Consider the following 14,031-nt stretch of genomic DNA (forward strand, 5'->3'; position numbering starts at 1 on the left):
GACATCAGCCCAGCACGTGTATATTATATCTCTGACTCTGTTTAGTCCCAACTAGGCCACGGCATCACATGAACATTTAGTCACACCATAAATCACTGCAGTTCCCTCCCCGGATTTCAGCTGCTATTTTCAGTCGGTAAAAACAGTGAAAGAAGTGGAAATATTCACGCTGTAGAAAACAACACAAGAAAAAACTTTTATTCAATTTATAAGATCACATTACCTGCAGCCCGAGCTGTCGATGCTTGCATTTTGCACATATTCTATCGGCCCAGATAAAGTGAGGGAGAAGGCGAGGCAGAACAAGGTGACACTACAAGCAACAAGAGTGTGGATAATGAAAACTAAACACCATCCTTTCTTTTTTTTTTCTTTTTTTTCCCCTTGTCTCTGTCTTGCTTTCTGTTCAGCTCTGCATCACTAGTTTGTCTGTATTCTAGTCAGGGGATTTGTGTTGTGTGCGTGTATATACAAGCATGTGTGTTATTGTACGTGAAACAGACAGCAAGCAGCAAAACAGCGGGTGCATCTCTTTAAAATTTAGATGAAAAAAGCAGCTTTACTTTTTTTTTCTTGCTTTTTTGATAAATCTTGCAGATGCGTCGTGAGGAGAATATTCTGTGATTTTCATATAATCTCCTTGGGATTGTTTGTGTCAGTCTGTGAGCAGCAAAATAAGATACAACCCAAAATATGGACGATCCTTATGTAAATTAGACAGTCTTGAGATAAATCACACGGATTCAGCCATTTGATGTCAAAGAATCAATAACTGAGTTTACAAGGAGGCTAATATTCTGTTAATGCTCTGACTGATAGCCTAATCAGAGTAAAAGGCCTCATTTATGCCGTGTATTAAAATGCAATCTGCATCTGGATGTGAAGCCCAGATAAGGAACAATCTAATCACACCCACAGATTTGCACCCATTATTAGTGTGCATTTATAAGCATTCTTATGCTTTGCATTCTCCCCACGTTTTGACTTAGATCTCATTTTCCATTTGCAGTAAAGCTACTCGGTCCAACTCTAAATCCCTGTGTTGTTCTATATAGGTGTTCTATACAGCTTGGATTAAGCTGTAGTGCTGAGGTTCTTTTTTAACAATCCTTTGTCTAAAACTTCTGTTAGATTCAAGCAAAGTACAATTAGGTTGTTTTCCAACACAAGATTAGCAGATCATCTCCATTTGCAAATGGTGAGTCTTAATGGTCTTTTTATTGTGTGTGACTATGAATACAAAAATCTTGGCATCTGGTTCAATAACACACATTAAAACACAGCCTTTCTGGAGCTGCTGAGGGTTGTTTTCCTTTATAGATAAAAGGACTGGCGATTTAAGCAACCAACCTTCCATTAAAGCTGCATACTGACTTCTACTCTGCTGCTAAAAGCTCAAAGCCGTGGTCAGTCATAGTGGACGGTACCGTAGCCTTCATGAAAACAAGGGCTGGGCTCAGAAAGCGTCATTACCTCTTTGTTTATTTGCACAGTTTTTCTAAATAGACGAGCACCTTATCTGACTTGTGACATGCAGATCTGGAACTTATCAGACTCGCCCTGAAGACTGGCTTCTGCTTCAGGTTCCCAAAGTAAATACAGAGCTTGGGAAGCTTTCAGCGTAACGTTCCATCTTGCAAGAATAATTTACAACAGATCTCAAAGTGTGATACTGTGGGTAGTTTGAGCAAACACATTAGGGCCTGATAGTTCAGAACTGTGAAGCCTTACTTTGCCCATTACCTTAGTTAAGACTTTATTGTTTTCTTTTTTTGACTGTTATTAAAAAACGCAGAATGTTCTTGTTTTTCACTGTGTATATATCGCACATAATTGTAGTTGCACTGTGGTGCTTTGCTTTGCTTTGCCGTAACAGTCCAGGGGTGTAAATGGGTTCAAGTGGATCTTGTGGCCACTTAAATGGAATGAGATGACATTTGTTCCACTAGCTTTAAAACTAGAGGCTACTAAAAGTTAAAAGCCATTTCACAAGCAAAAAAAAAAAAAAAACAGACCAAAAGAAGTATATTGTATGTTTAAAGCTGCTGTGCTCGAAATGATGCATGTTAGAGCTACACAGGACGGAGGGGATTGTACAGGGGAATTCTCTGAAGGGTTTCATTAGAAATTAGTCTGTTTTATGTACCGTGGAGTTATTTAATCTTTAATTTAATTGCTGATATATATTGATCTCTATATCACGTACATCTACAAGGAAAGGGGTTGGAGTACATGGTGAGATTAGCTGACCACAGCGCTAAAATATTCAGCGGGGTATGGTTCTGCTTCGGGCACCTTTTCACAGTTAAAAAGAGAAGTGAGATGAACCATGTACACGTAGGACGGATGATTAAGATATAGGTGCTAAAGTGGACTGGTACAAAGAATGTGAGACATTTCAACAATCTCACCAAGGTGTGAAATGTTCTTCTCGGGTTTTAATCTGTCAACAGTTCAGTTGGAAGCGAGTCTGAGATATTTTACAGATAATTGCTAATGCATCCATGTGTCTGCTCTCTGTGTGTCTTCATCCAGATGTGTTGGACAGCATGGCGAGGTTCACCGTCCAAGGAGTGTTCAACTACAGCATGTTGACCCTGTCGGACCACGAGAGGGTTTTGTACGTCGGGGCTCGAGAGGCGCTGTTTGCACTGGACCCCAACGATATCAGCAGACAGCTTCGGCCACAGGTAATGCACACTGTGAAGGCTTATTTTAGATGAAGAAATGGAATAAAACTATGGAAAAACATGGATTTAAGTAGGAAACAGTGAGAACACCACCACGTTTAGTGTCACAGCCATGCAAACTGAAGATTCAAGCGGTCGTATTGTATTAAGATTCATAAAAAAAAAAAAGTGATTTAAGATGACAGGGCTTCACAATGGAAGGTTTAATAATGAAAGACATCATCTCCAGAGATAAATACATATTCCAGATACTTAATTTAAGTCACTAAATTCAATTATGATATACATTTTGATATTCCAGGGGCTTAGTGTAGACAAGCGTAATCTCTGCCTCAGTCACACTTCTTCGCTGCTTATGAACTTAGACTGACCTTAATTTATTCTCTTTTTGGTTCATTTTTGGTTTCAAGGACGTTCGAGAACACACACAAATTTCTGGCAGATAATCAAAGAGCTTAAGTACCATAATAAAGTTGACGGGGTCATGCTACGTCTTGGGTTTTTTATTGGTCTAGGCTGTACTTCTTTTATTAAATGTTGAAGCCTTGTAGGAGCTATAATGCGCAAACTGTCCAGCAATTTAAAGCTTTTTCAGAATGTCCTCCATGAAGGGTCAAAAATATTGTAAAATATATTAATTGGTGTTGTTAGCTAAAAGCCTTGAGCCTCTATGTCAAGTTTTCCACCCACAGAAAGTAGCCCTGCTTTTGTTTTAAACCCACAAACCATTTTTCAGCTCATAAAAGACCAGATTAGCCGTCACAGCTGCAGCTATCTTTAGCTAACCCTGCACAATGGAAGCAGGGGGAAATCGCTAATGTTAGCCAGATTTTATAGAAATATCAGCTCCCTTGTTATAAAACTACAAGTTTTTCAGACAGATTTGCGTGAAGACTTTAGAAGGGATGTAGAAATAACTCAGAATTACAAGTACATGGGTCTTTTTTAGCAGCTATTTCAGCTAAGCTAGGTGTTTTTCTCAGCTCAGTTTAAGCTAAGCTAATTGTCTTTATTGGCTTTAGCTTTAACTAGATATTTAACGCACAGATATAAAAGCATATTAATCTTCTCATCTTCTAGGTCAGAATTTACGTTCATGTTTAAAGGAGAGGTTTATCAGGTTTTATTATATTTTGGACTCAGTTTATGTGTTTTGTGACATTTTGCCAAGTTATTACTTTATTTTGCGTTATCTGTAAAAGCCTCCAAGAGAAATGTTGTGAGTAAGCTGCCAAATATTAAGATAATATGTGCTGCCATTGGCTGGAGTATTTCACTTCTATCAGCAGAAATATATCCACTGTGAACACTGTGAATGTGTGGGTGGAAACAGGTTTACACACACACACACACACACACACACACTTGGGTATACACTTGCACAGGCGTTAGTCCTGTTTCTCAGAGTTTATGATGCACTTATTCAACGTGTTTTTTTTTTTTTTCACTATCCAGTTTTTAATTTGCGGATCTTGTTTTTCTATAAAGCACTCTGGTGTAAAGTTGTTTGTTTAGGGCACTCTATAAATACCCTTGACTTGTCCTAATATCCACACATATAGCAATTTGAAGCCCTCAGAGACTCAATCTGGTTTTGCCTTGCTCTCGCAATAATTGGTCCATATTGCGATCGATACAATTACAGCAGTCCAATGAAGGTGCAGTGAGCAGCCTGCGGCGGTTTGGGGATTGTTATCTGATTTACCACTGTAATGAACAGTTATAAGATGCACACACACACACACACACACACACGCACACAACAGAAGCACAGACTGTTAGAGTGAGGGTTATGAGTCTTACAGTAATGATAAGCCCACCTGTTGTCATCCCCCCAGTGTACAATGTACTGTGGATAGAACAAGCCGAAGCAGAAAAATGACTGAGTGAAGACGAGGGAATCGTCCTCCCCTCTGTCGCCATCTGCCCATCATTCTCATACCCCTGTTCACCTTTCCTTCCTTTAAATGACACTCTCATTTCTTGGCTGCCGACTTTTCTTCTGTCTGTCTTCATTATTTTTTATGCCCGATGTCTTCTCCTCTTTTCACTGGATCTTACCTTTTCCTTTAGAATACAATAGAATTTTAAGATTTATGATACAATACAATACATTACATTAACACATACATCTGCTTATGCTATCACTTTAGATGATATTGCAACTTCAGCCACGACTTAATAACAGCTACAAGTGAGAAACAATGTTCCCTTTAAGGTCTTATTTTTATTCATTCATTAAAGTGCAGACTGTGGTATTTGTGCTGACGCAGTGTGAGATAAAACATCAGAGAATTTGCGCGTGCCTTGCAAATGAAGAAACCAAGTCACTAAGCTGCTGTGTAATTACACGGAGTTCCTTCCAAAAATAAATATTTTCATTTCTTATTGCATTGTGTATTGCTCTGAGACACACTGACTTTCTGCAATATGTAGTGTTTATTGTACAGAAATCTGAAATATTAGTTAGTTCTTTTCTAATCTAAAGATGCTGATAGAAAAGGAGTTAATGTATTTGTCCACTGACTGTTTCTTAAATTTGGTCACGTGTAGTAATGTGAAGGTGTTTATAGCATTTATTGCAGAAGGTATTGAGGCATTTATCAATATTCTGTCATTGCAGTTACAATATTAGTAGGATCAATATGGAGCAATTGAAAGATAATGAAACTGAATAGCTAATAGGGTTCCCTTGGCAGCAAATTAAAAAGGAACTCAAGACTGTGTTTTTATTCTTAATTTTATCGTGTCCTTTCCTCACATTTCATTGGTTATAAATTACAATTACTAACTTTGCAAGCACCACTTCACTGCCACCGTTCTTACTGATTAGTTCAGTTGTCAATCAGTTGTTGCTTCTTCAATGACCATGAACACACTGTGAATTAAAAGTGCATATTCAGTGGACAGTGGCTAAAAGGGCGAGGGGTTTTATTTTATTTTTAAAATTTTTATTTTAATCGTATAAAATCTGAGATTAAAACAGAGACCGGGCCTGGAGGGTGGCATTGAAATCATTTTTACACCAGTAATTACAAATAGTAAACAAAGCTACTGAAATATCAATGTTACAAATTGAAAAAGCAATGATGATTGTATTCTATTTAGTAAAACAATAAATGTACTAACACTGGAAATATTTATTAGACTCATATATCGAATGGATGTGTAAAATATTGGATGACACTGAAGTTAATTTTGGTGACTAACCAGGTGCATCATTTCTTCCGTCCGTAGCCATTAAAAGCCAGTATTAATGTACTACATAAAAGTTTATTTAGTGCCGTTTCTCTCCTCCAGTTCTCCTTCAGCACAGTTGAGTATTTAGCAATAACCCTTTGTTTGATTGCCATTGGTTTAAATCCAATCTAAGGAATTGGAGTTTAACTCTGAATTTACTGCAGCTCTCTCCCTGTAATGACCAGTGTAATTATTTCTAATGGTGTGGAAACCTCTGAGTAAACACACTTAATATTTCGGTCTTCTGTCCACGGAGCAAAGTTCAGCCATGTGTCACAGAGTCATTAATAAAACTAGTAAGTGTAAATAATACCAAATGCTCATTGGTTAAAAATAAACATTAACGTGAAGTATACACTCTTATTTTCTAATTACTGTGCTGGACTTTTAGGATGTTGGTGCCATTCTAGAGACTAAAAATCAGAATGTGAAGCCTCTGTAATTTAGATTTTCACTCTTAAAAAAACCTCTTCCTGTTGGGAGGCTCCATCTGAATGGAAGTTCAATACTGAATCACAGCTTCCTGCCTACCAGAACTGTGTTTAATTTGGCCAAGCCTGAAACCCACTGTAGTTTTCCCTTGTGCTTGAAGATTTCTTTTTTTTCTACTTCAGTCACCTGGAATTTTGCACACAGTTTATTTAAAGCTGCTTTATGCATTAAAGAAGAAGCACCTATACCTCAAAAGGGTTCAGCAAAGTAAATATTATAGCCTAATGCTATTATGTATCTGTGACCAAAAAACCTACAAAAATGTATTTTAAAGGTAGTTGCCATAGTTACAGTAGAGACTGGTCAAGAGTGCAGAATGGCAGCAAGGAAAGATGTGCCATATTACAAGCAAATAAAGCATTAGTTTGTGCATTATTTATAGGTTTTGCAAGTGCTTACACATGCAGAATTTGACTCATCACATACAGGTCCAATGAGACACAACTCTTCAAGCTAAACACATCTATGTTGAATGCATCATGCATATAATTTTGGTGTTTTTTTTTAACTAAATGTTTGAATCAATGATTCTTGAAGCTCAGTCTCTGAAACAATTTTCACTGGTAGCTAATTTATTTACCAAATGTGTCAAACTGAATGCACACTGTCTGCATTATACTCTATTCTGTCAGTTGCCTCTGCATATACATGACATATGTGGAAACACTTTGAGATAATCAGTTTATTTACCAAGAGCGTATATAAGCCACAGGTAAGCTTTGGGTTTGGACTGAAATGAAGTCCACAGACACAGCACCACAGGTACTAAAAAAAAAAAAAACAGATGTTTTTTTTCCCGTTATTTAATAGTTTATGTTGAGAATATGCATCTATACATTAATGGTTCAAGATTTGAGGAAATATTGATTATAGAACATGATTCGTTGCATTCTGATGAATATGATTCAGTTATGCCATTGATTTATAGTGGAAATGTCTTTATTTATGTAAAGGGGAAAAACTATTTCAGGCACCAAGTGTAGTAATATATAGTGCCTTCAGATATTCTGCGTATTTTGCGTTCAAATATTTATTTGCCTATACCCTAACAGCCCTGCAAATGTGTAAAACACAGAAACAAAAAGCATCTACATAGGTCATTGTTATTAATTTGGTGCTCAGAAGCAGCAGATTGAAAGACGTCTAACTGACAGTTTCTTACATTTTAGACACAAATTTGAGCTCAAACTCACTGACATGGATACACTGTCATATAATAGACTGTTGTTCATAAAGTTGGAAATTAGGAGGAAATTGGAAATAAAGGGCTGCCTCTAATACAAACCTCCTTCAAATAAAGGCTGGGTATATCCATGATATTTGAAGAAATTCTTGTATTGTAACATTTTTTCAAAAATAAAAGTCTTCTGTTTCACTTTCATGATAAAACTACTGAAAATGGTATTAACATAAAAAAGTACAAAAGCATTCAAGACCTTTGCCAAGGCAGATCAGTCCCCCCCCCCCCCCGGATCACCCCCAAAATTTAATCATTTGTTCCTTGTGCCAGTATCAACATTTCCTGAAATTTTCATTCAAATCCGTCCATAACTTTTTGAGTTATCTTGCACACAGATGGACAGACAAACGCAGGCAAAAACATAACCTCCTTGGTAAAAACAAGCAGAGGTGATTGTATCAGTCTATAGTGATGGATTTCTGTGCTTATTAAAAAAGGGTTTGTGTTCAATGTATTGACTCGAAAACCACCAAAAGAACTATAAGAGGTGTAAAATGTGTTGTTGGTTTGGTGGTTAGTGTTTAGCATATGGGTGCTTCTATGAAACTGGATTCATTTTGGTATCTGGCACTTTGCCAGCTTTTTAGACCCAATAATAAAAGAGAAATGTAGACATATTTCCCTCCAGGACAAAAAAATCATACTCTTGCTCTGAGCCATCCCAAAATTAAATGAATTTTTAATATAATATTGGGGCCAAAAATTGGACCAAAATTGGGACATGAAAAACTACCTATAGGTGTCAGTCCCTTTTATCTGGAAAACATGGCTTGAAATGGTCTTATATAGTGCTTTAAATATAGACACTGTGTTAAATTTGACGATCCTAGTGGTTTTTCTAATCTGGACATGCAGGTTTTTCGTGAATCTCAGTCACGTTCCAGGTTTTGTGCATAATCCATTGTGTCCACTGGTGTTACATGCAGAACCTGCCTATTTAAACACATAAATCACAGATGATTTTGCAACAGGGGCTATTTTTGTGAAATACTCTGCCTTGCATAATTAGTTCAATTCCCAAAATGTGCCTGTGAGAGAATAAAAAGATATTCAAAAAAACAGTAGCATTTTCATGTCCTTTTTACCATGATTTTTGTATAAAGAATAAAATTTAAAAAATATAGAAATGTGTTTTATCTGAAAAATAGTTTCTCTTTTATCTCAGTAAATATTTATTTTTAAAATAGACCCAAAGTTCTTCCAAACTTGCTTCATAACATTAGTCTACATCTGGTTTGAATTTTTAGCCCCCATGTCCTGTTTTTAGGGACCAGTTTCATAGAAGCACCCATATAGTTTCAACAATTATTCCTAAGCAAATAAAAAAACACTGCTGTTTTTAGTATTTTCTCCACCATTTCTATTTCTCCATGCAGGCTTCTGTGAAAGCTTGCTGCTGTAGACTGTAGTACATCTAATCACATTTCAATGAACACAAAGATAGAGAAGCCATAGAAAGTGAAGCGTTTTCCCAATGAATGTACGAGATTTCATTTTTGCGAATGTGAATAAGTGTCTAATGTAAGAAGCAGTGTGCAATGTTTTGCATGAATTTGGAAACATAACTCAAAGCTGAAAATGTGTTTGTACTTTGGTCTTTGGTTAAGGCATCAGTACAAAAGCATTGACAGATATATTCATGTATACTCTGATTTGAGCATTTTTACATTTGTAGCATGTGTCCGGTAAGTGCATTCTAAGAAACTACATCAGATCTGTTTTTCTCTCTCTGTCTCGTTCAGATCGACTGGCCAGCTCCACAGGATAAGAAGAGGGAGTGTGTTGCCAAGGGAAAGAACAACCAGGTATCGGAGCTTTTAGGACAGTAGTTTATAAGAGCAGCATTATTCATTTCACTCTGGTCAATTACATTTTGTCAAGTCAGTCTGGGGTTTCAAGCTGGAAACTGTCCAGTCATTACATTAGCACACAGTGAAGTGCATCTGTGTTGCAGGGTTTATGATCAGCAACTTTAGAGGAGCTTTGGATCAGCAGTTGTTGTGTTACAAATAGGTTTCTGAAAGAGAATCTAATATGCAATAAAGGCTGATGCTAATGCTATCATTTTGGTTATCTTGAAAGGACAAATCACAGTGCTTGGGACATGATAGACTAATCTAAAAGCTCCACATCACTTGTTTTTTTTGTCAGTATGTTCTACTTTTTCTGATTATTTTTAACCTATAAAGACCCGGTGCTACTTTTGTGGCAGTTCCCAATTACATTTCTCTTTATTTAATCTTTCTTAAGTGATTTACCTCCATTTATTATAGTTTTATCCTCTCTATTTTGAATGTTTTCAGTGAAAATCAGGTATTTTCCAATATTTAATTTACTGATCATGCACTTTAATCATCATGCTGAGATTACATTTGAGGGTTATTATATCAAAAAGTAGAGAAAACCTAATAGAAAGTTACTTTTTCTGTCAAATATATGATTAACTGAACATAAACCAAGCGTCTTCATCCATTGTCATTGATCCAACTCCATGGGTTTTACTGGTGAATCAATGTTGTAGAAGATGACGGTGTTTCCACGTTCACTACGGAGCCTCTGAACGTCCAAATGGGTTATATCTGATGACCATGAAAAGACAACAAACTGCATTTACATAAATTATTTACATGTATTGATAGGATTGGTGGATGAACAGGTATTAAACAGTTCAGATCAGTAAATGGTTTTGGTCGCTGATAGATGTTTGGGTCTTTATTGGTTAAGCAAAGAGAAACTTTTATTAAATCACAGTGCATTGCTGAGGATGATGATTTTCCATTTCATACTATGACTTGTAAAAAAAACGGATTGTGAACTCGTCCCAGCTGTGCACTTCAGTCTCTGTTTATACTGCATAATGTTCTACTCATTTACACGAACATCTTGTTTAATTTTTTATGGTGGAGCACAGAGCTGTTGGAAGTGGAGCTAAAACTTCTCTTATTGCCCAACAGTCAATTTTGATGTGGTTTAGCACAGAAGGAGAAAAGAGAAATGGTTCACAGCCACGCAATAGTAGCAACTGTATTTAAAGTAAAATTAACTCTAAGGGGAAAGAAAATAATAAAAAATATTCATAGCTGGAGCTCCAGTGTTTTCAGATTATTAAAATGTCATGCTTATTCAAAGTTCACCTGTTGAACTTGAGTGGTTTCCTGGTTTTCTTCTGGATTGGCTGTGATCAGAAGTAGGAGTGCGTGTTTTGCTGCAGGGTTCTTTAAGTTCTGTATCTGCACAATCATAAATACATGCATACATATGGTTCTATATATTTACTTACATCGCAAGAATGACCATATGGTGTTTACACTGTCTGCTGATCCATTTAATGATTTGCGTCTTTATGTTATGTCAGAGTTGTGGGCTTGAAAGAGGCCTGTCTGCCAGACACATCTCATCCTAATTATCCTCAGTGATTGCGGGAGCTGTAAAAATGAATTTAAAAAAATGCAAATGATTGTAACGCAGCAGTGAGATACCGATATTGTTTTGCTGCTGCAATGGCAACATCAACTGGATGCATTGAATTATTCATTGCTCTGGTACACATCATGTGTGAGCATCTGTTTCCAATTGCATTCAAAGAGCTTTATTGTTTGTCACAGTGCAGACATTAAAGGGCACTTCCCATAAAACACTGCATATATTATACCCTTAATTACACACATATTCTTTGGATGAAGACAATCTGTCGCTTTTTTGTTCCATTTAAAGGTTATTGAGATAATTAGCTGTCTGTTTAGTAATGCCCTCGACAGGACCCTAAATACATGTGTAAATTTAGATACCTCCCACAATATCATCAACTGGTGAAATGGTTTCAAATTATTAATATAAACAGTTCAATCCATAAATGAAATGATATGATAAATTTTATTTTGAACGTAAGTAGGAACAAAATACAAAGGCGAACGAAATGCAAAGAGAGACCACAAATTTAGACAGAACACACGAGAATATTGAAGGCAACAAGCCAACCAAATACACGATGTATAACTTCCTCATTGTGGCTCCTCAACAACACCTCATGTCCGAAATGGAGTTTGAAGAAGCTGAGCATATATTGTCCTACCCTAATTTTGCATAACTGATATATACAGTCCATAAAAAAGAACAGGTCAGGACTAAGTTACTGAAAAAAGAGCTCAGGTTATAATACACCAGAGAAAACAGAAGAGCAGAATGGTGCTATATAAGCCTCTTGAAGGGAATCAGAGAGTTGCAAATCTTGAAGGTGAAGTAGATTTTAATAGACAACGAGGCTGCATTCTAACAATTCCTCATCTGTCCTTTCCAGACCGAATGCTTCAACTACATCCGTTTCCTGCAGAGTTACAACCACACACACCTCTACACCTGCGGCACCTACGCCTTCCAGCCCAAATGCACCTATGTGGTAAGTATGCATGTGTGAGTGTGTCCCTGGACAGTGAGTCACAGCTAGCCAGGGCTGGCAGGTGTCAAGTTGACATGTCTGGCATCTAACCCGAGGCTAAGACCACTGTGTGACAAAATAAAAATAAATGCAATGGAAAAAGTACCTCATGCAGGGTTAGCTGGATGTGTGAAAGTTGGAGTGTGTGTGGTGTATATAAATATATATATAGATATATATCTATATATATAAGTGTGTTTGTGTTTGTGTGCATATAAGTGACACTGATGCGATAGGACACCGTGGCGAGGGCTGAATATGCGGACAGACAGAGCTTGCAGCTGTGTCATGTGGGTCATAATAAATACTGACCATGAACCACCTGTGCTCTTCATTTTCTGTATGTGTTTTTGTGTGTGTGTACGTGCAGAATGCAGACTATTTCACCCTCAACACTGCACCGCTGGAAGATGGGAAAGGGAAATGCCCATATGACCCTGCCAAAGGCCACACTGGGCTGATAGTGGGTGAGTATGACTTTGTTTATTCAAAGCTCAGATGATAAAATAAGATTCATGTGAATGTGTGTATTTTTAAGTCCATCCCACATATATATACACTCCATAGATAACACACACATTTTATAATTCAAGAGATTATAGCTTTGGGATTTGATTCAGTTTAGTTTATAAAGAACTGATGAGTTGTCATTTAGTTTTTATTTAGCTTTATTTAGGGATTCAAGATTCAAGAATTTTCGTTGTCATATATGATGTTCTAGTTATTTATTTATTTATTTATCAAGAAATGATAAACGCTTAAACGCTATGTACAGTGGTGAACGGTAACAGGGGATGCACCATTTATGCTATTCTAGGCCTGTACCAATACAGATGTTTAGTAATAATTGGGCCGATAGCTGATATCAGTGTCGATTGTGTCTTAAAGTCTGAAGGCCGTCATTACAATATCATTAAATGAGAACAAATTCAGTCATAGAAAGATCATTCAAGGCCAAGATCAGTTGATTCAGAGTTCAGCAGATGTAACTGTGCATGCAGTTTTATGTTCTCTTCACATTAATATAAATATTTGGCAAAACAAATATGTTTTAGCCTCTCGTCCATGAGTTGATTGCATTTTATGTTATTAAAAATGAGTATTTCTTAAAACACCTTGTGTGTACCCATGTGGACAAGGAAAATGATAGCTTAGAAACTTAGGGCATCACACCTTAATTTGTACAAGCATATTGTTGCTTTGTAATGAAAATGTATCTGAAACGTTAAAAATATATCATACAGTTGAATAAGTCACATTTTATTGAACACACATTTACAGGTGTTCATGTGAAATCTGTAAAATGTATAGAATACACTTTGAGAACTCAAAGCGAAGTTTTTAAGTTGAGTTTATAACTTAATTTGTTGTTTCTGCTCAATTTCACAACAGACTGAAGCCTCTGTGTCTGCTGTGTACAATATTATCTTTTAATCTCAGTGTCCACAGTTTTAAGTCCACCAGCAACAATGGCTCGTTTGAGCATTTGTACCATTTGTTGTTGTTTTTGCGTTCTAGAGCGAATCCATGTAAAAAGACAAGTACAATTTGTTTTATAACGGAGGAAGGAAATGCTTGTTTGAGTGTCAACAGGACATTGGGTTTAAAAAATCATGAGAAGGAATGCTTCTAGGACCAAAAAAGAATTAGTTCGAGGTGCTTTGTGGAAAAAGGGATTCAATGCGTTTCAACTTCAAGCCTTCATCAAGTCGAACAAAACACTTTGAGTTCCTGATGAAGGCTTGAAGACGAAACGTGTTGAAGTGTTTTTTAGGTCTATAAATGACCATGCCATGAGAATAAAGGCATTTTAATGCTTAAAGACAGTGCCTTGGAGTTTTCTTCCTGTTTGTCAGGACACTGAGTTTAGTTTTAGTTTGATCAGGCATTAGGAGGTAAACTGTGACTTATAAAGGCGGAAAACGGTAAGAGTC

The 14,031-nt window shown here is 36.7% G+C and overlaps 1 protein-coding gene across 2 annotated transcripts in view; it reads left to right on the top strand.

Annotated features, from left to right (window-relative positions):
* Positions 1 to 14,031, top strand: part of sema4c (sema domain, immunoglobulin domain (Ig), transmembrane domain (TM) and short cytoplasmic domain, (semaphorin) 4C) — a 130,435-nt gene that overhangs the window by 92,499 nt on the left and 23,905 nt on the right. For both annotated transcript variants that reach the window (XM_030143392.1, XM_030143393.1), the window contains 4 exons: positions 2,536 to 2,690; positions 9,405 to 9,467; positions 11,960 to 12,058; positions 12,468 to 12,564. In XM_030143392.1, coding sequence (XP_029999252.1) covers positions 2,536 to 2,690; positions 9,405 to 9,467; positions 11,960 to 12,058; positions 12,468 to 12,564 — 414 coding nt within the window. The remainder of the gene's footprint in view (positions 1 to 2,535; positions 2,691 to 9,404; positions 9,468 to 11,959; positions 12,059 to 12,467; positions 12,565 to 14,031) is intronic.

The sequence above is a fragment of the Sphaeramia orbicularis genome, chromosome 9, assembly GCF_902148855.1.
Source record: "Sphaeramia orbicularis chromosome 9, fSphaOr1.1, whole genome shotgun sequence".
In the NCBI taxonomy this organism is placed as follows: domain Eukaryota; kingdom Metazoa; phylum Chordata; class Actinopteri; order Kurtiformes; family Apogonidae; genus Sphaeramia; species Sphaeramia orbicularis.